The following is a 24,088-nucleotide window of genomic DNA, read 5'->3' on the forward strand; positions in this document are numbered from 1 at the left end:
GGCTATCAGTGGTTCTAACGGAATTTTGCCTACTCCCGGGGCCTTTCTTTGACTTAGGTCTTTCACTGCTCTGTCAAATTCTTCACACAGTATCACATATCGCATCTCATCTTCATCTGCGTCCTCTTCCATTTCCTTAATATTGCCCTCAAGTACATCTCCCTTGTACAGACCCTCCACATACTCCTTTCACCTTTCTGCTTTCTCTTCTTTTCTTAGGAGTGGTTTTGCATTTGAGCTCTTGGTATTCACACAGGTGGTTCTCTTTTCTGATAGGGTCACTTTAATTTTGCTGTAGGCGGCGTCTGTCTTACCCCTAGTGATACATGCTTCTAGATCCTTACATTTGTCCTCTAATCATTCCTGCTTAGCCATTTTGCACTTTCTGTCAATCTCATTTTTTAGCTGTTTGTATTCCCTTGCGGCTACCGCATTTGCTGCATTTTTTACACTTTCTCCTTTCATTAGTTAAATTGAATATCTCTTGTGTTATCCAAAGATTTCTACTAGCCCTCGTCTTTTTACCTACTTGATCCCCTGCTGCCTTCACTATTTCATCTCTCAAAGTTACCATTCTTCTTCTACTGTATTCCTTTCCCCTGTTCTTGCCAACCGTTCTCTAGTGTTCCTTCTGAAATTCTCTACAACATCTGGTTCTTTCAGTTTATCCAAGTCCCACCTCCTTAATTTCCTGCCTTCTTGCAGTTTCTTCAGTTTTAATCTACAGTTCATAACCAATAAATTGTGGCCAGAGTCCACATTTGTTTCTGGAAATGTGTTACAATTTAAAACCTGGTTCGGAAATCTCTGTCTTACAATCATATAAACAATCTGAAACCTTCCGGTGTCTCTAGGTCTCTTCCACGCACTCAACCTTCTTTCATAATTCTTAGACCAAATGTTAGCTATGATTAAATAATGCTCTGTGCGAAATTCTTCCAGGTGGCTTCCTCTCTGATTCCTTTTCGCTAGTACCTATTCACCTTCTACTTTTCCTTCTCTTCCTTTTCCTGCTATCGAATTCCAGTCCCCCATGACTATTAAATTTTCGTCTCCCTTAACAATCTCAATAATTTCTTTTATCTCATCATATATTTCTTCAATACCTTCTTCATCTGCGGAGCTAGTTGGCATATAAACTTGCACTACTGTGGTGGATGTGGGTTATGTGTCTATCTTGGCTACAATAATGCTTTCACTGCGCTGTTCATAGTACCTTAGCACATTTCTATTTTTTATTCATTATTAAACCCAATCCAGCATTACACCTGTTTGATTTTGTATTTATAATCCTATATTCACCTGACCAGAAGTCCTGTTCCTCCTGCCAAAGAACTTTACTAATTCCCACTATATCTTACTCTATCCATTCTCGTTTCTACATTTTCCAACCTACCTACCCGATTAAGTGATTTGACATTCCACGCTTTGATCTGTAGAACGCCAGTTTTGTTTCTCCTGATAACGACATGCTCCTGAGTAGTCCCCGACCCGGAGATCCGAATGAGGGACTATTTTACCTCCGGAATATTTTTCCCAAGAGGATGGCATCATCATTTAACCATACAGTAGAGCTGCAAGCCCTCGAGAAAAGTTATGGCTGTAGTTTCTCCTTGCTGTCGGCCGTTCATTCTGCTTGCACAGCAAGACCGTTTTGGTTGTGTTACAAGGCCAGATCAGTCAATCATCCAGACTACTGCCCCTGCAACTACTGGAAAGGCTGCTGCCCTTCTTCAGTAATCATATGTATGTCTGGCCTCTCAACAGATATCCCTCCATTGTGGTTGCACCTACAGTACGGCTATCTGTATCACTGAGGCATGCAAGCCTTCTCACCAACGGCAAGGTCCACGGTTCATGGAGGTGAGGGGGGTCGAGGCACAGACGGATACATATCAAATATTCTATAGACAGTTCGCGCTACTGCATGTAGATCGCCAGTGTACGCAGTAGAAAATCTTTTCAGCATCAGGCTGTAGTCGTGACAGCCAAATGTTTCGCAGAGTGTCGTCACCTACAGCATTGCTTGACATCGTATGTAATCAGCGTAGCAGCTGCAGTGGCGTGTGGTAGCCCACTCTTCGGTACGAAATAGTTTTTCCAGTCTCTTCGCCTCAGACTGTGAAAGTTGCGTGATTAGGAGGTTCTTAATCGCCAGATGTCGGTTCACATTCGACGCCGGCCGAAGTGGCCGAGCGGTTCTAGGCGCTGCAGTCAGGAACTGTGAGACCGCTACGGTCGCAGGTTCGAATCCTGCCTCGGACATGGATGTGTGTGATGTCCTTAGGTTAGTTAGGTTTAACTAGTTCTAAGCTCTAGGGGACTAATGACCTTAGAAGTTGAGTCTCATAGTGCTCAGAGCCATTTGAACCATTTTTTAACCACATTCGACGGTGACGATAGAATATGCTGCACTTTCAGTGCCATTTCTTCGCTGAGCGCTGCAACAACATAACTATATTTTGCATGGTCCGCGGTGACTTGTGCTAGCACAAATTGGCCTTTCCAACACCGCAAGCCATGCCGGAAGACGCGCGACGCGATTGTACTTCGTGCGACGCAGCATGTACAGGGCGGAAATGCGAGTCGAATTTAACGCCTGTGAACGTTGTATATCACGTCAGAGTCACCAACTGTTGCGGGTTAGCCGGCCGGAGTGGCCGAGCGGTTCTAGCCGCTACAGTCTGGAACCGCGCGACCGCTACGGTCGCAGGTTCGAATCCTGCCTCGGGTATGGATGTGTGTGATGTCCTTAGGTTATTTAGGTTCAAGTAGTTCTAAGTTCTAGGGAACTGATAACCTCAGCAGTTAAGTCCCATAGTGCTCAGAGCCATTTGAACCATTTTGTTGCGAGTTAGCATAACTCACTTTATTGGCTTTAAAACAAGCCGTAACGCAAAATAACGTTCAAGTGACAGAGTGGACAAACCAAACAAAATAAAATACCAGGAAACCAAAATGTATACGCAGGTCATAGACTGCGCTAAAGATGATCTTGCACACGACCTTCACTTCCGCGCAGCATTACACCACGCACACACACACACTGGACACTAATTTGCATACATTTCAGATCTGTTGCGCAGATGTGATGTCCACTGACAGACCATTGCGTGTGGGCGAGTCTTTAGACAATTCAGCTACTTGCACTTGCAGTGCTCCATGAGAAGTCTGTGTTTTGGCGAAGAAAGTTGCGACGCCTGTCGATGAATGCATCTCGACTATTCTGTCAGCAGTTTGAGCGAGAGTGTTTAGGTCATTAGCGCAAACTGTGTTTTCTGTGCATCCACAGATAAGCGCAACTGCCAAATATTCCGTAGAATATCGTCGTTAACCGCGTAGCCTGCCTGCGTACAAAGATGGCGAAGTGGTTTAGGTGGCGAGCGGTCGGAGAGCTCTTCAATGCAGAGCTATGTTTCAACTCGTTTAGCTCCTGACTGAGACGAGCGCGTTACAGTACATGCTTGATACAGGCGTGATTTTAGTGCTGGGCAGTGAAACTTGGATATTTTGTTCTTCCGCAGCACGTTAAATGCAGCCATAACGTAACTGTATTTAGTTTTGTCATAGGTGACGTGGGCTAAGTCAAATCGCTCCTCAAGTTGGGCGAATCATAGTGCTGCATCATGCGCCCTTTTACGCGGGGATTTCACGGCAGTCGGACTAAGGATCACTTTTGTCGCTATAAGTCAGTACTTGCCGTGGTGGGCGTGACGCAATTGTTTACGAATGGATTCTGCGCGGCGCAGTTGACGCGAAAACTTTACGTAAATGCGTTTTATTGTTGCAGCGCGCGACTCAGATTTGCCGGATGGCGATGAGATCGTTCCAGCGCGTCATTCGGCAACTCGGGATCATCAAATGTTGTGAGAAAATACAACTTATTGAAGCACACAACATAACGGTTAATTCCGAGCAGTGCTTTTTTTCTAAAAAAAAAAAAAAAAAAAAATTGAGGGTACTCCGACATTGGATAAAATGCAGCGAAATTTACTAATAACTGAAACATGGGATACCACTCGTCTACTTTTAGCCATGACGTCATCAACATGTCGAACTAAAAAAAAAAAAAAAAAAAAAAAAAAAAAAAAAAAAAAAAAAAAAAAAAAATGGTGTCGGACTCTTCAGTTGGCTTTACTACAGCTCAAATGAAGCCGAGAAACACCCAAACATACAAGAGAATGTGGTATCGTACACTTCAGTTTACATCACCTCAAATGAAGCATGCGATTCCCACCAGCCCCTGAACAATAAAAGAAATGGTATCGCACACTTCAATTGACCTAAAATACACCTCAAATGAAACAGGTGAGTCCAATCAACCCTCCGACATACAAAACAATACAAGGAAATATTACCGAACACATATTTTAACCTATAAAACACAATTTAAAGGAACGATACAACAATAACCATCCATACCTATCACTGGTATCGCTCGTATTGCAATTACCAACACGAAAAAATGAAATAAAAAATGTACGTCCGTGAACAAATCTTTGGCACTCTTCCAAGTTCTCAACATCGTAAAAAAATTACTTTATCGAGGAAAAAGCTTAGGGGTACGCATCACCCAGCGTTACCCCAGGGAAAACAGCATTGATTCCGAGGCATAATGACAATCGTAAGACTGCTAAGAGCATCTATATCAATACCGTGTTTTTAGCTAAGAGGCGGCTAGGAGAATCAAAGAGTTTTCACTGCACACATGAACTATGTAGCTGACTAGGGCGATGGCAAGGGGAGAGGGGCGCTTCTACCCCCCCCCCCCCCCAAGCTCTCAGGGCAAACAGAACATATAGTGTAATCAGGTATTTTTCTTTAAAACAAAAAATTTAAAAGATCTGGAATTTTTATGGATACTTACAAGTCGCCATTCATCTTCCAAAATATTAAAAATACTTTAAATCCCTTGTCTAGCCAGTCCCCAACCCTCTAAATCCATCGTATGGGCGCCCTTGGTAGCAGACGATTTACTGTTGACAGTCCGCAGCTCGTGGTCGTGCGGTAGCGTTCTCGCTTCCCACGCCCGGGTTCGATTCTCGGCGGGGTCAGGGATTTTCTCTGCCTCGTGATGACTGGGTGTTGTGTGCTGTCCTTAGGTTAGTTAGGTTTAAGTAGTTCTAAGTTCTAGGGGACTGATGACCATAGATGTTCAGTCCCATAGTGCTCAGAGCCATTTGAACCATTTTGAACTGTTGACATCACATCCATCCAAACGTCCTCAAACAAATCCCAAGTAGAGCTGTTGTTATTGTTACTAGAAATAAGGCAGGAAGGAAGAAAGAGAGTGTAACATCCCGTCGACGACGAGGTCATTAAGGACGGAGCATAAGCTCGGATTACGAAAGGATGGGAAAGAAAATCAGCGGCGCCCTTGTCAAAGGAACCATCCCGGCTTTACCTCGACCGATTTAGGTAAATCGCTCCGAACCTAAAACTGGATGGGCAGGGCAGTATTTTGAACCGTCATCCTCCCGAATGTGAGTCCAGAATGCTAACTACTACGCAGTGTTGCCAACTCATTTTGGACCATGTCCGTACACGACTTGCGAAAAGTCCCTACGTTCACCTTGAGAGTACGAACGCAAAAAATTCTAGACTGACGACCAAAAATTACATATTGGGTAGTAACACTTCGCCTTTATTAACAATTTTGCACACCGAGTGGTCACTGTTTTCAAACACAATATTTACCACGTTATTCGTGAATCTTGCAGCTTTTAGCCTCTATACCATGTGCGACAGTAATCATTCTATGCTTCCTACTAAAGGCACCAACAGCCTCAGTGAAATGGAGTCTTTCTTTTGGAAATTACTGGAAATGATGCTCTATTTCCAGTTATTCTCCATTGGAAGTGTCTGAAAAGAAAAAGCTCCTTTTTAATTCCAAGTTCCGATTTTCTTTTTTTGGATTTTTCGAATTTTATTGTCTGTTCCCTTTATCTAAGGCGTCGGCCATTGGGTACTTGGCAAGCAGAGGGATGCTGATAGATGTAGGCGAGGAATAGATGTTCCGCATTATACTAAGAAAGAGAGTTAGCTTCCAGAAGCAAATTTTTATTTCTTCGAATGATTTCGTGGTTTCACAAAGTTTCAATCTTCAGGTTATTGTGAAACTTCGTTTTGTCCCTGATGTAGGCGCTTATTTGTCAACTTTCCATACGCAATGACGACAAATGTGTACAATGTTTAAAATTTATGGTGTACGGCAACTTTTTCTTTTTTAATTTTTTTTTTGTAATTTTTCTTTCTTGGACAAAAAGTCTCTAAATTTTATAGAGCGATTACAAATGAGTCCCTATGTCCCTCCATTTTGGAAAAGAAAGCCAGAAGTCCCCACGCACAGGGACGTGTCCCTATGGTTTGCAGCTATGCTACTGCTCCGGCTCGCTCGATGCTGCCGGATATGACAGCTCTGTGTACCAAATTTCTCATCTTGTGCAGGCCTTTACTCAAGTCACCTTCGAATTTAATTGTATATTCTTCCTACTGTAGTGTATATGCACAGTGGATACAATTTTGTTATTTACTATCCTCCTTGATGTTTCTATTTTAATGGCCAAGGATGTAAGAGTTTTGTTTCATGACAAATACAGGGTGTTTCAAAATGAATATATCCGGGAGTTAGCGCTTTGTGACATTTATTACATTTAACTTACTAAGTACCATTTATAATTCACTCAAATGAAAGGGCGTACCTGTGCTCATGCACTGTTTCCAGCGTATTCTGTAGGAAAGCGCTAGTAGCAAAGTGAACGAGCGAGAGAACTTTCCACACGTAGCCCCGAGAGATCGGTTCGGAAGGCTAGTCGTGAATCAGCAATCCTAGTGACATCTGTGAGGATGCTTACAACTACGTTCTTGTCGTTTGAAGTTGTTACAAACTCTAAAGCCTACATAATACTATTTCCATGCCAACTTTGCAAACGAAATATTGCTTCTTGGCGATTACGGTTTTCTGCATTGTGTTATTTCCAGCGATGAAATGACGTTTCACCTAATAGGAAATGTGAACACATATAACGCGCGCGCCTTGGGTCAGCAGATCCCCAAGAGATGGTTCAATATCAACGAAAGACCCTAAATTGAATGTTTCTTGTGCCATATATGGGCGGAAAGTTAAGGGCGTCCTTTTCAGTGAAGCAACTGTAACTGGAGTGTCTGATTTCGGTGCTCTAGAACCATGGCTCTTTCCTCAACTGGAAAAAGGTGGACCGCATAACTTTATTTGGCACCAAGATCGAGCGTCGCCACACTGGGATAACACAATAGGCGATTGGTGAAACGATTGCGTATCCGACTGCTGGATTCGCCCTAAGGTGTGGGAGGATAGGGGTTGCTTCGCATGACCTCTACGTTTACCCGGTCTGACGCCATGCGGCTTTTACCGTTGGGGATTCATAAAGGAAGGTGCACGAAACACAAGTTCGTAATCAACACCGACAAGACGGAAATGATAGTATTCAGACCAGGCGGGCAGATCCCAAAAACGACAAGAATTACACTACAAGGAAAGCAAATATCTATCACAAAAGATTACAAATATCTAGGGATAACACTCCAGCCGTTCGCAACGTGCTTCACTAAACACACAACAGAGAAAGTTACACAGGCCACCAGAGCGATAAACGAAATTTTGAGATGAGACACGTACTTACAATACTCGCAGTACACGGATTCCACCATGAAATTTGTGCAAATACAACATACCACGAACCGTCAAACCTTTGCAAGTGTACACTACGTGGACAGTCTTGTGAGAGATACCATATAGAAATATGCAACAAGAGGACCAGATCAATTAGAGACTATGCAATAAATGGTTCAAATGATAACCTGTTATAATACCTGCACTGCATGAAATCTACTACTAAGAATTATGCAGACACTCAATACATCCTTGTAATTCACTCTCAAATGATTGCAATCTAATGTATAACTATAATGGCTATTTTGCTGCAATGAATCGTTTATAAAGGATCGTGTGATGTGCCTCCGGTGCTAGCTGATCTACCTGACTTTGTAAGTATAATTGTTGCAACAATTAGCCCAGACACACTCATCAAGGTTTGGGAAGAACTCGCCTGTGACTCCAAGTGTACCGTGTGACGAAAGGTACTCACACTAAACACTTGTAAGAAAAAGTGTATGAGTTGCCCTTTCATTTGATGTATTATTTATAATTGTAAGTTGAATGTAATCGATGATACAAAGCATTAAAACCCGGATATTCATTTAGAAACACCCTGTACATATAAGCCTACGCTGAGTTTATCTGTGCGTTTTATGATGGTTCTCACACAAATAAATAAATAAATAAATACGTTGTATGATGCTCCTCACAAAAATAAACAAACAACGGAAATGCTATAAAACATTAACTGACAGACAAAATGGTTCAAATGGCTCTGAGCACTATGGGACTCAACCGCTGAGGTCATTAGTCCCCTAGAACTTAGAACTAGTTAAACCTAACTAACCTAAGGACATCACAAACATCCATGCCCGAGGCAGGATTCGAACCTGCGACCGTAGCGGTCTTGCGGTTCCAGACTGCAGCGCCTTTAACCGCACGGCCACTTCGGCCGGCTAACTGACAGACACTCGAAGAGAAAAACAAACTACTAAAAAAGGTTCAAGAACCAAGATTAAGTACGGATTCTTACGAATATACTGCACCTACCAATCTGTCGCTCTCGTAGGGACCATTAAGTCCAGGCTAGGCTAATTACAATGCATACAGAGTCATTTAAGCAATCATACCTCCCGCGTTCCATTCGGAAATGAAACGGGGAGGAAATGTAATACGTTTAATGGTGCAGTCATAAATACCCTCTGCCTTACACTTATGGTTTGCAGAGTGTAGGCATAGGTGATGGGAAAATAGTTTTCATTAGAATAAAATGCAGGCGAAGAATCAACCAAGCTCCAAAACTGAGGTATACATAAATTTTAATGAAGAATATTTGTAAGGCACTCCGAATTTTTTAATGGTCAGAAAACAGCAATCAACAATTAAACACAAGTAGGCCTATCTGTTATTCTTAACATGATTATTTTCTCTTGAGTCGCAGTTAATCATACTTGACCAGTGTAGGTACTTTTGTTTTATTCTGCAAGAGAGAAGTTTTGTTATTCCCATGATAGAACTTTGGTAGGGTAGTACCTAAGCTGTAAGGCTACTGCGTGAGTTTCGTGCACTACAGCTATTCTCTTTACCATGTGCTATCATTTTAAATTTTGGGGATGGATCGGCCAAGTATTTTCTTTTTTTTTTTGTTTAATGATCTTCTGTACACCGTACTGGAATGGAAATCTTCTCATTGTCTCGAAAGTTCTTGTCATTTATGTTGCAGTAGTGCATACTGCCGGAAGTCATAGAGATTTCCGTGCTCCAGACATCAGCCGTATCCTAACAAGCATGGTAATGTAACAGCCCTGCAAGCTTGGTACGGTGAGATAGGGCGGGGGGCGCCGTGTTGTCAGCTCAATGAGATAATAATGCAGGAAGCTGCAATCAGCCCTGCTGTTCGGGCGAGAACCAACCTCGGCCGCTGGCGCAGCAGCAAGCATCATCGGTCGCCTAAGACTTATAACATTTACCTACGAATCCAGATCCGCTGATTGTTCCTTTGATAAGCAATGCAATTAAAAATGTACAAAGAACCAGGGAATGTGAGAGCTTTTATTCGCTGCCGTTTTATTCAGTAATTCTTTAATATTAATTATAACTAGAATGCTGTTTATAGGTACCACCATTATTTATTTTATCATCTGATTATGTTAATCTCTCACCTCGTACAAAGTGACGTAAACACATCTGTCCGTCTTACAAGTGAACCTCCCCATCGCACCCCCCTCTGATTTAGTTATAAGTTGGCACAGTGGATAGGCCTTGAAAAACTGAACACAGATCAATCGAGAAAACGGGAAGAAGTTGTGTGAAACTATGAAAAAATAAGCAAAAAATACAAACTGAGTAGTCCATGCGAAGATAGGCAACATCAAGGATAGTGTAAGCACATGAACGCCGTGGTCCGTAGTTAGCGTGAGCAGCTACGGAACAAGAGGTCCTTGGTTCAAGTCTTCCGCACTCGTGAGCTCACATTATTCTTTATGTTGCCTATGTTGCGCATGGACTACTCAGTTTGTATATTTTACTTATTTTTTTCATAGTTCCACACAACTTCTTCCTGTTTTCTTGATTGATCTGTGTTCAGTTTTTCAAGGCCTATTGACTGTGCCAACTTATAACTAAATCTGAGGGGGGGTGCGATGGGGAGGTTCCCTTGTTAGTATCGGGTATTAAAACCCTCGAAGCCTGTCGAGACTTTCGATAAAATTTAAAATTAATCTCTACGTTAAATTCTGCTTTCTTTAGAGTGAATGATTAATTTGACAGACAAAATTGACGATTTAGGTGGTAAAACTAGTGTTCAGGCATTTCTCTACACCAATAACTCATCCGAATTGGTTAACCATTAGATGTGTTACCTTTGTTCCCGATACCAATCCTCAAACTAACGCATGCCACGGTTTAAATAATGTACCTAAATAATGAAATAATAAATCTGGTGCAGTGCTTTATTATTTAAATCGTGAATGACAGCTGAAGGCTTTCCAGAAACATCGTTTATGATGAATGAAGTTAAAATGCCTAGATAAGATGTAGTAAACCAATCACAACCATCACATTAAATTACAATGTTCCATGATTCTGCAACATACATTGCTATACCCAAGTATACACATATTCATTGATCAATTATGTTATTTTAATCCAACGCTTCACACAGATTGTCTTCTGGGATACTGTAGTATCTCGTGGCAGCCTTAAGAACTTCATCAATGACTAATGACAAGACCCGGCTTCGCAGGGGTTGCATTAAATATCTACGGCCAGTCTGGCGTAGGGTATTTTGTTTGGGGGCCACGAAAAAAATTCAGAGAACAACGTTAAATAACTGAATATCATCACTTTATAAAACTTACGCAATGTAAACAGCGAACGCACCAGGAAAGTTGTCTACAGACATGACTTCGGTCTTCCATATTGAATTGGCATTTAAAGTGACATCTCGTGGCAAGATAGGAGCACATCGTGATGTAAGTAATGTGTTTGTAAATATCGTATACAAATCGTGAGTGTATTTGCGTCTGAGAGATTCAGTATGTAGGTATCGGAGGCTAACTGAGGTGGCACAAATAAAAGAAAAAATAACAAAAAACACGCAGGGCCTAATGTTTAGCTCATTTTAACAGCGCACATCTTGTGAAACTTGTGATGCATTGTTGAGACTCATTGCCGCAATTGTTGGTCGTGGGCTCTTTACGGCAGACTTCTTGCCGTGGCACGCAGAGAATCGTGAACACTATCCACATCTAAGTTCGATTCTGTGAAAGCAGAAAACTGAAAGATAAGTCATCTGGTGCGCAGCTGAAAGAGCATAGGCTATTGTATGCAAACGAAGCAAAGTTGCTGAAGTGTTTCTTCGGAAAATGTTTTACTTGAAGCATAAAAAATAAAACACCAAATTTTTGGATTCAGATGTTTTTGCAATGCAGATGTTCTCAAACGATTGCAGAGAAACTACTGATAAAATATTTGATTATTTCCAATTGTCTCACATCGCAACCTGATATGAGGCAATTATCATTTCGTTATGGTCATACATATTACGATACTTCAAAGTTGAGTAACTCATTGCCCGTTGTTCGAAGAATTTGCAATGAATTAAGAATGCGAATTACGGCTGGTAATGAGGGAAGCAGGAATCGGGAGTCTGAAATCGTCGTCATATTTCGAAACGCCGTCCCACAACTGTCTGTAAAAGTATATCGAAACCTTGTGTCTTCATCCACAAGCAATTTCTAAACCCCATTCAGTACGATAGTGCCCATATGTTTATGATGTTTGAAAGGCCTAAATCTCTTTCTCGCCAATAGAGATTCGTTTACCAGTCTTCCGTATCTAAACAATATCCTTTGCCCACCATGAAGAGAATCGTACTGGCATCTGTGTTTGATTCAAGGAAAGCAGAAGTCGTCTGTTGTGCTGCTGCGAAATTTTCTAAACTAAGTAAATCTGCATCCCATACCATGTTTTTTCGCTATGCAGTTGTTCTGAAACGACTGCAATCAATTGGACGCCACTCACTACGTTTACCGGTACATGCATCGAAAGCCGAATTTCGGAAACTATTTTTCGTTGTTACGTTTACATGTTAACGTCTGAAACGGATTTCCTAGCAACCGGCAACTAGAAGCGGATTTCAAAATCGATTCTTAGGTGTTTATACATGACCAACCAAAAGCGATATTGAAAACTCGATTTACAAAATAAGGTTTTGGGGATCCATGTATACGGGGTGACTTGGGAGATATGCGACTTGCAAGTTATCCAACTGGGAAGGGGGAGCTACAGTTTATCATGGAATCCAAGCCACGTTTTGTGTGAATCGATTCTGCATATTACTGAGAGGTGAATGATGGGGGAAAAAAGGGGTCAGAGCTACTCCTGCTTGGTACCGCCACTTTTATCCATAATAAAAAAATGAACTATTCGTCTTCAGGCACCCAATTATTCCCAAAAATTCTTCCAAGGCGACAGGATCCACAGTGCTATAAGTTTTTATTTATTGTTGTAATTTTTTAAAATTACGTCATTATGATTAGTAAATATGTACAAATAAAAATCCTGTAAAACATAATGTTACAAAAAATATAATTCAAAGGCTAAACGAAAATAATCTAAAAGAATCTTTCCTCAAGAAATGGTGCAACCAGACTTTTATTGTCCACTGCTACTGACGTTTCCTGTCTTCAATAATGCCGTTTTAAAATATGTACAACAGACACAGTCTTCTTCGCCTTTCCAGGAATCAGCCAATCTCTTTCCTTCCTCACTGTTTACCATTCAGAACATTGTCTTCAATATAATGCTGTGCAAAACATCCACACCGCAAGTGAATTTTGTTACAGTTTCTGCTGTCTAAAGATACTGATGCTCTCTTGAGCTACGACAGCTGTTTGCTAGGTATCACAGATATTATTTTTAACTATAATTCATCATAATTCAGACAAATTGAATGAAATATTATAAATTATACACAAAAACCTTCCTCACAAATCAGTGTATCTGTTAGTGGAAACCAGATCAAAATCCCAACTGCAGTTCCTGATATAAGCCTGCACATACAGACGGATGTGAGGAGACAACTTGATTTTATATGCAGGATGAATCACCTAAAACTTGTGTAGCAAATATTGTGGAAATGGAAAGTGCTATTGATGTGTGGTTTTCACAGATGGATTGGTAGTCATGGGCTCCCGCTGTCAGCCAATAAACAGATTATAACAATACTGAGAGAGTGTATTTTTTGTGCAAACATACTCTTTTTGAAATGGAACAATGCCTATTGACATTAACAGACTAAAAGTAGGGTAAATTGGGATGTCAGTGGTGTTTGTTGCAGGAGTCGAGTGCGAGTTGTTTACGAGATATTATATTTTGAAAAGTTCCCACACTGACACTTGTACAATACCTGTGGTAGAACACACAAAAGAATAACACAAGTGCATGTGCTGGTTATGTTATTTCTGACCAGCAATGAGATAATTGACCATCATATGTTGTGTTCAAAATGACCACTGCTAGCAGCAATACATGTTTCCAGTCTGGTATGGAACAAGTGCTGCACACGTGGAAGCATTTCAGCAGAGATGTCCGAGCAGGCTGCAGTAATCTGTTGTTGCTTGTCATCGTGTGTAGTTAGGATGCCCTTGTGGACAGCATCTTTCAGTTTGCCCCACAGAAAAGATTGTACAGGCGTCAGATCCAAGAAATGGCCAGCCAAAGTATAGGTCCTCTGTGTCCAGTCCATTATTTAAAAACAGTTTAAGAAAATATGCTGTTGTACTTTGTGTGCTATGGGCTCAACAGTCATCATGTTGGTACTAAAGGTTCCTACTAGTCTGCAGTGGAACATCTTCTAGCACCCATGGAAGATGGCCTGTTAGGAGGCTGTGATACTTGTGCACATTCAGTGTTCCATTTATGAAAAATGCGTCCATGACCTGGTGGTTCACTATCCCACTCACATGTTTACACTCCATTGATGCTGAAGTTCCCCAGTGGGGATTGCTAACAGACCAATAGTGCATGTTTTGATGGTTTACCAGGCCATGACTGGTAAATGTGGCTTCATCACTCAAAAAGATACATCTGGAGTATCCTGTCATAAAGTCTATGTATAGGAGTTAACACAATTATTATATTTGTTTCCATCCAGCTCTTGATGGAGAGAGATGTGATAGGTATGGAACCTATGTGAATGGAGAATGTGTAGGACAATTGTCTGACACATGCCACTTCCTCGTGCAGCTGTGCAGGACTAACATGTGGATCACTGCAACAACAGGAAGAGTATTATTTTGCCCCTCTTCTGTCATTGTTTGTTTCCCTCAGTTACATTGTGTTACACTAGCACTTTCACATAACTGGTTGAAGAGGTTGATAAATAATTGTTGAGATGGTTTACATCTATTGGGATATCGTGCCACATATGTCGTACAAGAATAAGCTGCATTCTTCCTACACTCTCCATACGCCTTGAGCAAGTTGGCTTTTTCTGCATTGGTAAAGCCCATCATCCACTCGTGACCCTTTGCTTCGACTGTCACACATTAACTGACTAGCAATTTGCAATGCACTCAAGGAGCACACAAGCAAACTGTAAGCGAACATAAAACATCATACATAGCAACTATGCAGGTTAAATGGCACAAACAAGTGTCAGTGTGGAAACTTTTACAAATAAAATATCTTGTAAATGACTTACACTAGAATCCTACAGCAAACACCATTTACATTCCAATTTACCCTACTTTTGTTAATGTCACTAGGCATTGTTCCATTTCAGAAACTTCATGTTTGCACAAAAATACACTTTCTAAATGTTATTACAGTCTGCTTATTGGCTAACAATATGAACCCCTGACTACCAAACCTCTCTGTGAAAACCACATTACAGTAGCATTTTCCATTTCCACATTATTTGCAGTGCAGTTTTTAGCTGATTCACCTGTATATAGCGAGGTTTCACTGTGTTCCTCATTTACGTAGGAAGGAAAATTGTTCTGTGATATGGCATGTTAATTGTATTGGAACTGTCTAGCCTCTGGCTTCGAGACACAGATCAAAGAGGGGGGGGGGGGGGGGGCAGGTAGGTGTCATGGGCACCCCCTTGTCCAAAGCAACATTCTATTAAAAGTGTTTGTATTTTTACATACATTTTACATACATTAAATCCCAAAATTTTCAGCTAGCATTCAGAGAATTAGTTCCGTAAGAACTAAGTGTCTCACAAACTTTTCAGTTACTTCCTTGTGGATTATTGACTTGTGGCCTGACTGGTTGTTGAAAACATTTCAGCAAGGAAAAAAATACTATCGACAACAGTTCTGACATGGTGCGAGAGTCAACTGGTGGAAGCGACAAACCACAAAAAATTGAGTGAAGGCAAGACTGAAGTATCCCTCATAGGGACAACAGTGATAAGTCCCAACAAGTTTATTGACAGAAAAAATCTGTCTGTTTTGACAGTAAGAGCAAAAAGTTCAGAAATATAGCATCTCACAAAGTACTGGTACAGAGGCTTGACAGTGCTAATCATAACATGTAAGCTTTCATGGCCGGCGTCTTCATTAATTAAAACTTCCGGACTAAATTGCTGTGGTCCATATATAAAACTGCTTCTCCTTCCTGACGTTTCATTGCCTACTGTGGGCAACATCTTCTGAAGTGAGTCGGTGACTGGCTGCTAGGCACTGGAGCTCCCACTTATATAGAGCGCTTAGATGGTGCCACCACTCATCACGTGCTTTCAACTTTAAAACTATATCTGGCTAGTGCCATCTATCTCAATTATAGGTAATCGATAGTCACTTCGTTGGTAGCCTACAGAGTCGACCGCCATATCTTGTCTAGTTTTAATCCTTCTTCTTTTTCATTAAAATTATTTTTGTGTTTGTAAATCTCTATAGCTTCTCTATACATGCGGGTATAATAATGTGAGGTCCAAGCTATCACGTTTGTCTCACTAAATTTTATTTCGTGATCACTGTCTTTGAAAACGTGTTCCGCTACAGCTCATTGGTCAATTTGTCCCAATCTACAGTACCTTTTGTGTTCCGTTAGGTGGGTATTAACACTCCTTTTAGTAGTTCCAATATAAACCATGCCACAAGCACACGGAATTCTATACACACCTGGAGTAGCCAAGGGGTGTCGTACGTCTTTCACCGATCTTAAACTTTCACTAAGTTTCTTGGTAGGTCGAAAGATTGTCTCCACTTGAAACTTGGTCAAAACTTTTCCAATATGGTCCATGATGTTATGAATAAATAGAAGAAAAACTTTTCCAGCCGACGGTTGTCGTTGTCGTGTATTTTTAGACACTTTCCTTCTAGGGTGGAGTGCTCGATCTATTTCGTTGTCAGTGTACCCATTTCTCTTGAAAGCCATTCGCAAATGGCTTAATTCATCTTGCAAATAAATTGGCTCACAGATGTTATTAGCCCTGTCCACTAAAGTTTTTATGACTCCTCTCTTCTGCCTAGGATGATGATTCGAATCCTTATGTAGGTAACGATCGGTGTGTGTGTCTTTCCTATATACCTTGTACCCCAAAGTCCCATCTGCCCGTTTAATAACCAATACACCCAAAAAATTTAGTTGTCCATTACTCTCTTTCTCCGTGGTGAATTGTATCTTTGGCTTGAAACTGTTTATGTGCACCAAAAAATCACTCAGTTCCTCTTCAGCGTGATTCCAAATTTAGTTGTCCATTACTCTCTTTCTCCATGGTGAATTGTATCTTTGGCTTGAAACTGTTTATGTGCACCAAAAAATCACTCAGTTCCTCTTCAGCATGATTCCAAATTTAGTTGTCCATTACTCTCTTTCTCCATGGTGAATTGTATCTTTGGCTTGAAACTGTTTATGTGCACCAAAAAATCACTCAGTTCCTCTTCAGCATGATTCCATATCACAAAGGTGTCATCTGGATCTCAGCCTATGAATGACAGGCTGATTATAGAAGTGGCTGTCCAGCGAATGCTGGGGCTGCAGCATCATGGGGGCATTGTGGTTCAGTCACTTTCTCGAACATGTCAGTCGACTTGCCTGGTATGAATAAATAATGCACCAGTACCCATTTGTTTGGCTGTCTGAATAGAGTATACAACCCATATAATAGATGAATAAAAGCATATCTGTGTGGGACTACTGCCATGCAGAATACATCTTCTATAACCCTTCAGAATATCTGGACTTAGGGATGAAAATTCCACTTGCCACTAATGTTCCTATTAAATAGAATTTTAATTTTTCCAGTACATAGACAGCTTTAGTAGTCTCTGAACATTACATAAGTGTTTAGTATGAAGTTGTAGACAGAAACAGCAGCTGAGTTGTGTAATTGGAGAAGCAGTGGCTGTCCTTCTCGAAGTAGTCGCTTTTCTCCTGATATAATTGTATAAGTACAGCAGACTACAAATTTGTCACCTTAGGAGACATCAAGCTAATACCATGTAACATGATCTTTAGCCATAATAATGGTCTCAGTTCAGCAACAAAGAGAGTTCACAAGTTTCTTCAAGAGTGCTATATCCAGATGAATCACTCACTAATGATTAGGTTCCACAGAGCTACCAGATTGTGGGGATATTGATTCCTATGTTTCACGCAGTGTTCCAGACAGTCCCAGAAATTTTCTGAGGGATTCAGTTTGGATGATTTAGCAGACCAGTTGAGGTGTGATAGTGCACCTGAATGTTTATTAATCCAGAAAGCTATGTGTGCAACCCCGTGAATATGGCTGTAGTTATCTTGAGAAACAGGAATGTCCACAGCATAGTTATCATGAAGATATAGAAGATAGGACAAGCCTTGGTCACCAGTTATATTGAATTAAACATCCTCATTCATGTTAATAGTGTCCTAAATGAGAGTGCCTAGAAACACCACCCAAAACATCGCAGAACGGTCTCCAGACTGAACTATCCTCCACACACTGCGTGTTAAATGTCTCATTGCATACTTGATTTCATGCATTGTTTGGAAAGAGGTAAAATCAATACTCCATAGACCTCACCACGTCTCCAGTCAGCTACCGTATAATTCCTGTGTGGTTTGGCCTACGGAAGATGTGCAGTTCTATGTACCATGGTGATAGATGGTCTTCTGCAAGGCACCTGATTCAAAACATCTGCTGTGTGCAGTTCACTTTGCAGTGCTTGCCTAGGAACTGGTTGAGATGAACCTGCATGCACTGACAGCAGCAGGATTGAAACCAGTTGTAATTGACAAGTGTGACTTTCATGTCTGGTTCCTACCTGTTGGGATTTTTTTATGGCCACTGTTCTCATGCTGTGTTACATGGTTGTGGTGATACATCGTTCCTTGTAGACACACTGAACAGTTCACGCTGATACTCCAAGTCCAGTAATCATAGTTGCAGTGTGAACATAGCATGTCCATATATGATGCCCCATTATGTGTCTCTGCCATGTCTCTATGTTCGCATCTTTCACAGTGCTGATTTCATACAACTGACTGGCACATACATACCACTTCACTGCTCTGCATCTTTGGTGGATGGTTGCATGCCCTGTTAGTACCAGTTTTATACCATCTACAGCACTCCACAGCAACCAGTCTGTTCCTTTAAGGGAGTGACTAATAATTTGTATTGTGTGCTTATACATTTGCCAGCTCCATGTTCTGTCCCTGATGGACTATTCAGTGCTGACCAGTCACCATGCTACCCTCTAAGAATGTCATTGAGATGTGGTACAGAGTGTGTGGGGCCGGCACAATGCTCTCCTGGTCATTGTCAGCTTTGTAGATCTTGGGCCACTACTTCTCACTTAAGCAGCTTCTCAGTTGACGTTAGGGGGTTGAGTGCACCCTGGCAATGCCAGTAACTGAACATGAGATCTAGAAGTAATTCCTGTGATTGTCCGTGTGAGTAGACTAGTGCTAGTCATAGTTTGTCGTTAGTAAGCTTTACAAAAGTAGCTTGCAGTGGTGCTTTTGTCTTTTCCCTGACGGTTTTTTAAAGTTTGAGTGACTCCAGAAAATTTTCACATTTTCAGCTGTTATAGCATTTTAGATTTACCTCACATGAAAGCAGGCCATTTTCTCTTGCTTACAACCTACTCCTGTTACACATCTTCTCTTATCTCTAACTCTGACAAGAAAATGTTTGACAAAATGATGTTTTGGCCAGTGTGTGCTTGCAGAGTTAAACAGCTTACCATCTGACACTTTGGCATGTTTTTCAACAGTGTTTTTGTCTAGTGTTTTCATCCATGATGCTAATAGGATCCACAAAACACAATAATATGACTGCTCAAACCATTGAATAATTTCCACCATACTTCAAGATTGGAACAAAACAACCTTCATTTTAGACTTTTGCTAGTATTCGCTATAGTTCGACAAATCCTGCAGCACTAAACAGTGTTAAGAACTACACTTGTCAGACCACATCACATATTTTCATTCACCAGGAGTCTAGTTTGTGCACTTCTTATGCTACAGAAGCCACTGCTTTCCTATAGGATACTTAGCAGCAGCAGCTTTAGCAAGATTTTTTTTTTTTTTTTTTTTTTTTTTTTTTTTACGCAGTTTGCACAACACTGATTACATTGACACCACCATCTCTAGACACAAAATTAAGTACAAAAATCAGTTTCATAACAGCTCCCTTCTCCTAGAGACAACACTCCTTTGTGATGCCCTCCCATTTCTATCATTATTTTTTTCTTTCAACATTATGTTTAGCAGAAGAGGTTTTGACAAGATGTGTGAGGAATACTCATAAAGTTATGTAATTAATTTTTTATTTGTTTGCAGATATTTGTCTTCAGACATGGTACACATTGTAATTCCCCCCCTCAATACCATAGCACAAAGCTATAGCTGCCAAAACAAAATGGTGCAGCCCACTGACACAGTGGAATATCATGTGGTAATTTGTTTTCTGCATTGAAGGGGAATACTACCGCAGTAATTCATAGTGAATTGGTGGAAGTGTATGGCAACAATACTCCATCATATGAGGCAGTGCTTAGAAGGCTCAGACACTCCCAGAATGATGGAGACTGAAGTGGGCGATCGTCTCTCCCTGACAAATCAGGTATCACAGTAGAAGAGGAGGCCCTGGTGCTTTAAGACTAAGGTATTAAAACTCAGCTGATAGTCAAGAAAGTGAAAGTACAGGGACTGGACAAAAATGTGGAAATATTAAAAACACAATGCATTACAATGCCTAATACGGTGTAGGAAAACTGTTGACATTCAAACCAGCATCCAGTCATCACAGAATGGATACGTATGGGTCCTGTATGGTTTTCAAAGGAATTTAATATCATTCTTCCTGCAAAATAGTGGCAAGTTCAGGAAAGATGCTGGATGTGGATAAAGATTGAGCACCTTTCTCTCCAAAAGTAGATGAAAAAGGCTCAATAATATTGAGATCTGATGATTGTAGTGGCCAGGGGAGATGCAAAAATTCATTCTCGTGCTGACAGAATGAGTCCTAGACAATGCAAGCTGTGTTAAGATGGGTCCTGTCATCTTGAAACATAGCATCACCATTGGAGAACAAACATTGTTCCACCAGATGGATATGATCAGCCAATATGATCACATAATCCTTGGCAGCAATGCAACCTTGCACAGTAACCAAGGTACGCATGGAGTACCATGACATGTGTGCCCAAATCATCACTAAACCCCCATCACATTTCACTCGTGGCAGCAAGCAGTCTGCATTGTAGGCTTGGGCAGCATACACCAGACATAAACTTGGCCAGAAGTTGGAGACAGTGTGGAACCGGACTCATCCTACCAAATGACTTTCTTCCATTGCTCCATAGCCCATGTTTAATGCCTTTGACATTATATTTTCCTGTTACAGACATCAGCATCACTGATGTGTTGTTTTGGAAACCCAGGTCATCCTGAATTCCTAGATTATGTAGCTCTCTTCATGTTGTTTTTATGCTGACAGGATTCATGAGTGTAACATTCAGTTCTACAGTGACTGTTGCAGCTGACATCCTCTTATTCTTCATCACAGTCTTCTTCAATAACTGTTGTCACAATAACTCAACACGCACTTTCAACTGTGTTGTGGCTAAGCAGATGACGTTTCTCTGCTTTGCCTTTATGCGGTATAAATCTTTGATACAGGGCCTCTTGAAAAACCAAAAGCTTCAGCTACATTGCTTACAGAAGTGTCCACCATATGAATGCCAACAATTCGCTCACTTTTAAATTCAGTTAGCTCTGACATAATCCAGTCACAACTACACAGAACATTGTTTTGACTGTGATTGACACTTGCAACACATTGGGGGCATTGCGCAGGTGCCATTCATGTTCAGAAACAACAGTGCCAGATGCAGGCTTGGCTAGCATCATCATTTGTGTCCAGTTTTTTTTTTTTTTTATGTTGTCATAGATGCATCGGCCAAGGAAGCACTGGCAATTTTACCTGGTTGGAAGTCTGTGAGGCCTGACTTGTTGATTGGTCAGCACAACACCACAATTATCAGACATACTCATACCTAGGAACACTTCCAGAAATGTTACTATATAAGGGAGAAATCACAGACAATGGATAAGTAAGGAAACACATTCCAAACAATGGTGGTTTACATCTGACCATAGTATTTTCAGAATGGCTATAGATAATGTAGGGTAAAAGCTAATTAATTATTGTAGAGCACAGTTATTTGAATTGTGAATGTGTGATTATTGTTGTCACTGTAGATATAGATCTGCGAAAATTAAAGAAAGATGTAAGTAACCACTCACAAAATAAGCAAGAAAACAGAATAGACTACCAATTACAAAGTGAAAATAAATACTACAATTATTGCAGTTTATTCGGCAGTGTTTTAACATCTTCCAGTCTGGCATTACATTTAGTGATATAAATGTATTAAAGTTTGTTAACTAAGGCACCTTCTAACTTTTTACAGGCAGTCCAGAGATACCAAATACTGATGATACCAAACCACTATGGAATGCCACCTGGACAGATAAGCTGAAGCGTAAGCTTTTAACACATTATGACAAGTTCTCAAGACCTGCACAGCACACTAATGCAACTGTTGTCAAGATGGTATTAACTTTCCGACATATTGAACTTGTAAGTACAGTACATTGCAACTGCCATACAAACTATGTAGCAGGAATGGCAAACATCAAAATTACACAATTTCATTTAAGAAATTCAAAAGGGTTCAACGTAAACTGGATATAAATGGCTGCAATATGTAAATTTATAAGGTATGTCTTGACATTCAAAAGGTTTTTGTCTCAGTAGAACACCAACATTTATTCATAAAACTAAGATAATATGATAAAATGAAATTTATGACTGGATTGAGGATTTAGTGGAAGAGAGCACACTGCATGTTATAATGGATGAAGCATCAATGATGAGTGTTAGTTAGTTAGACAGTTATTAACATTTTTCATGGATAATAAATGTTACTTATTGCTATAGGCCCTACTGTGGAACGAGTCAGTTTTATAATTACAGTACATCTCATTAGTTGAAAATATGTGCAATATTTTTAAACAAACACACACACACACACACACACACACACACACACACACACACACACACACACACACACAAAGCCATACTACTACACAGTCAGAAATTCTTTTATGGAGTAGAAGGAGCTGTCAAGCAGATATGTTTTAAGTTTGTGTTTGAAGTTACTTTTATTAACTCTTTGTGCACTAGGAATATGGTTAAAGATTTTTATGGCTGAATATTTCATTCTTTTCTGTGCCACACAAAGGCTGAGTGCTGGATTATGTAAATTATTCCTCCTTCTATTATTATATTAAACAGAAGTAACTTGAGGGATGCCCCATGGCAGTGCTTTCCACCCAGTATATTAAAGACCTGTCAGACAACTTTAATAGTTGCCTCAGACTTTCAGAGATCATACGGTAATCTATAATGAAGTACTATCTGAAAAGAAGAATTGCCTAAATATCCAATCAAATCGTCATAAGTTTCCAAACCCATGAAAATATTGACAGTTTACTTTAAAGGTTCAGAAATTTAAAATTTTGCTCTTCACAAAATGAAAAAAAGATACCTTATGACTAAAGTATCAGTGAGACTGTCATACAAATATCTAGGTGTAATAATCTTTGGGAATATGAAATGGAATGATCAGATAGGCTCATTCATAGGTAAAGCAGCTCACTTAGGTTTATTGGTAGGATACTCAGGAAATGCAGTCTACAGAGATTGCTTGCAAAACATGAAAGTGTGCAGTTAAAGGCTGAGCAAAATTTTGTGAAAAGTCGTTCCTTATGCTAAATGGGTCTTCAGTAGTCATCAATCATCAGACAAAATCATATGTACCTCTTGAACTCTGAGGAGTTGCAGCCAGTTCTATTTATTTTATTTATCTGTCTGTTGACAATAAATATTGTATGGATGTTGTAAAAATGTACATGTTAATTTATGTGAAACCATTTTAAGAACATACACTGAGGTGACAAAATTCATGGGATACCTCCTAATATCATCTTGGACCTTCTTTTGCCTGGTGAAGTGCAGCAACTTAAAGTCGCACAGACTCAACAAGTTGTTGGAAGTCCCCTGCAGAAATATTGAGTCATGCTGCATGTATATACAACTGTAATTATGAAAGTGTTGCCGGTGAAGGATTTTGTCATGAACTGACCTCTTGATTATGTCATATAAATGTTCAGTGGGATTCATGTCAGGTGGTCTGGGTGACCCAATCATTTGCCTGAACTGCCCATAATATTCTTCAAACCAGTCATGAGCAATTGTTGTCCACTGATATAGCACAGTGTCATCAATAAAAATTCCATCATTTTTTGGGAACATGAAGTCCATGAATGGCTGCAAATGATCTCTAAGGACCCCAACATAACCATTTCCAGTCAGTGATTGGTTCAATTGGGTCAGAGGACCCAGTCCATTCCATGTAAACACAGCCCACACCA

General features: G+C 40.4%; 1 protein-coding gene across 3 annotated transcripts in view; it reads left to right on the plus strand.

Annotated features, from left to right (window-relative positions):
- Positions 1 to 24,088, plus strand: part of LOC126452545 (acetylcholine receptor subunit alpha-L1-like) — a 179,466-nt gene that overhangs the window by 63,066 nt on the left and 92,312 nt on the right. For 2 of the 3 annotated variants that reach the window (XM_050091109.1, XM_050091110.1), the window contains exon 2: positions 22,060 to 22,229. In XM_050091109.1, coding sequence (XP_049947066.1) covers positions 22,060 to 22,229 — 170 coding nt within the window. Of the gene's footprint in view, positions 1 to 22,059; positions 22,230 to 24,088 lie in introns of those variants that run through there. The other variant, XM_050091111.1, reaches the window with a different exon arrangement.

This window comes from Schistocerca serialis, unplaced genomic scaffold (assembly GCF_023864345.2).
Source record: "Schistocerca serialis cubense isolate TAMUIC-IGC-003099 unplaced genomic scaffold, iqSchSeri2.2 HiC_scaffold_897, whole genome shotgun sequence".
NCBI classification, from domain to species: Eukaryota; Metazoa; Arthropoda; class Insecta; order Orthoptera; family Acrididae; genus Schistocerca; species Schistocerca serialis.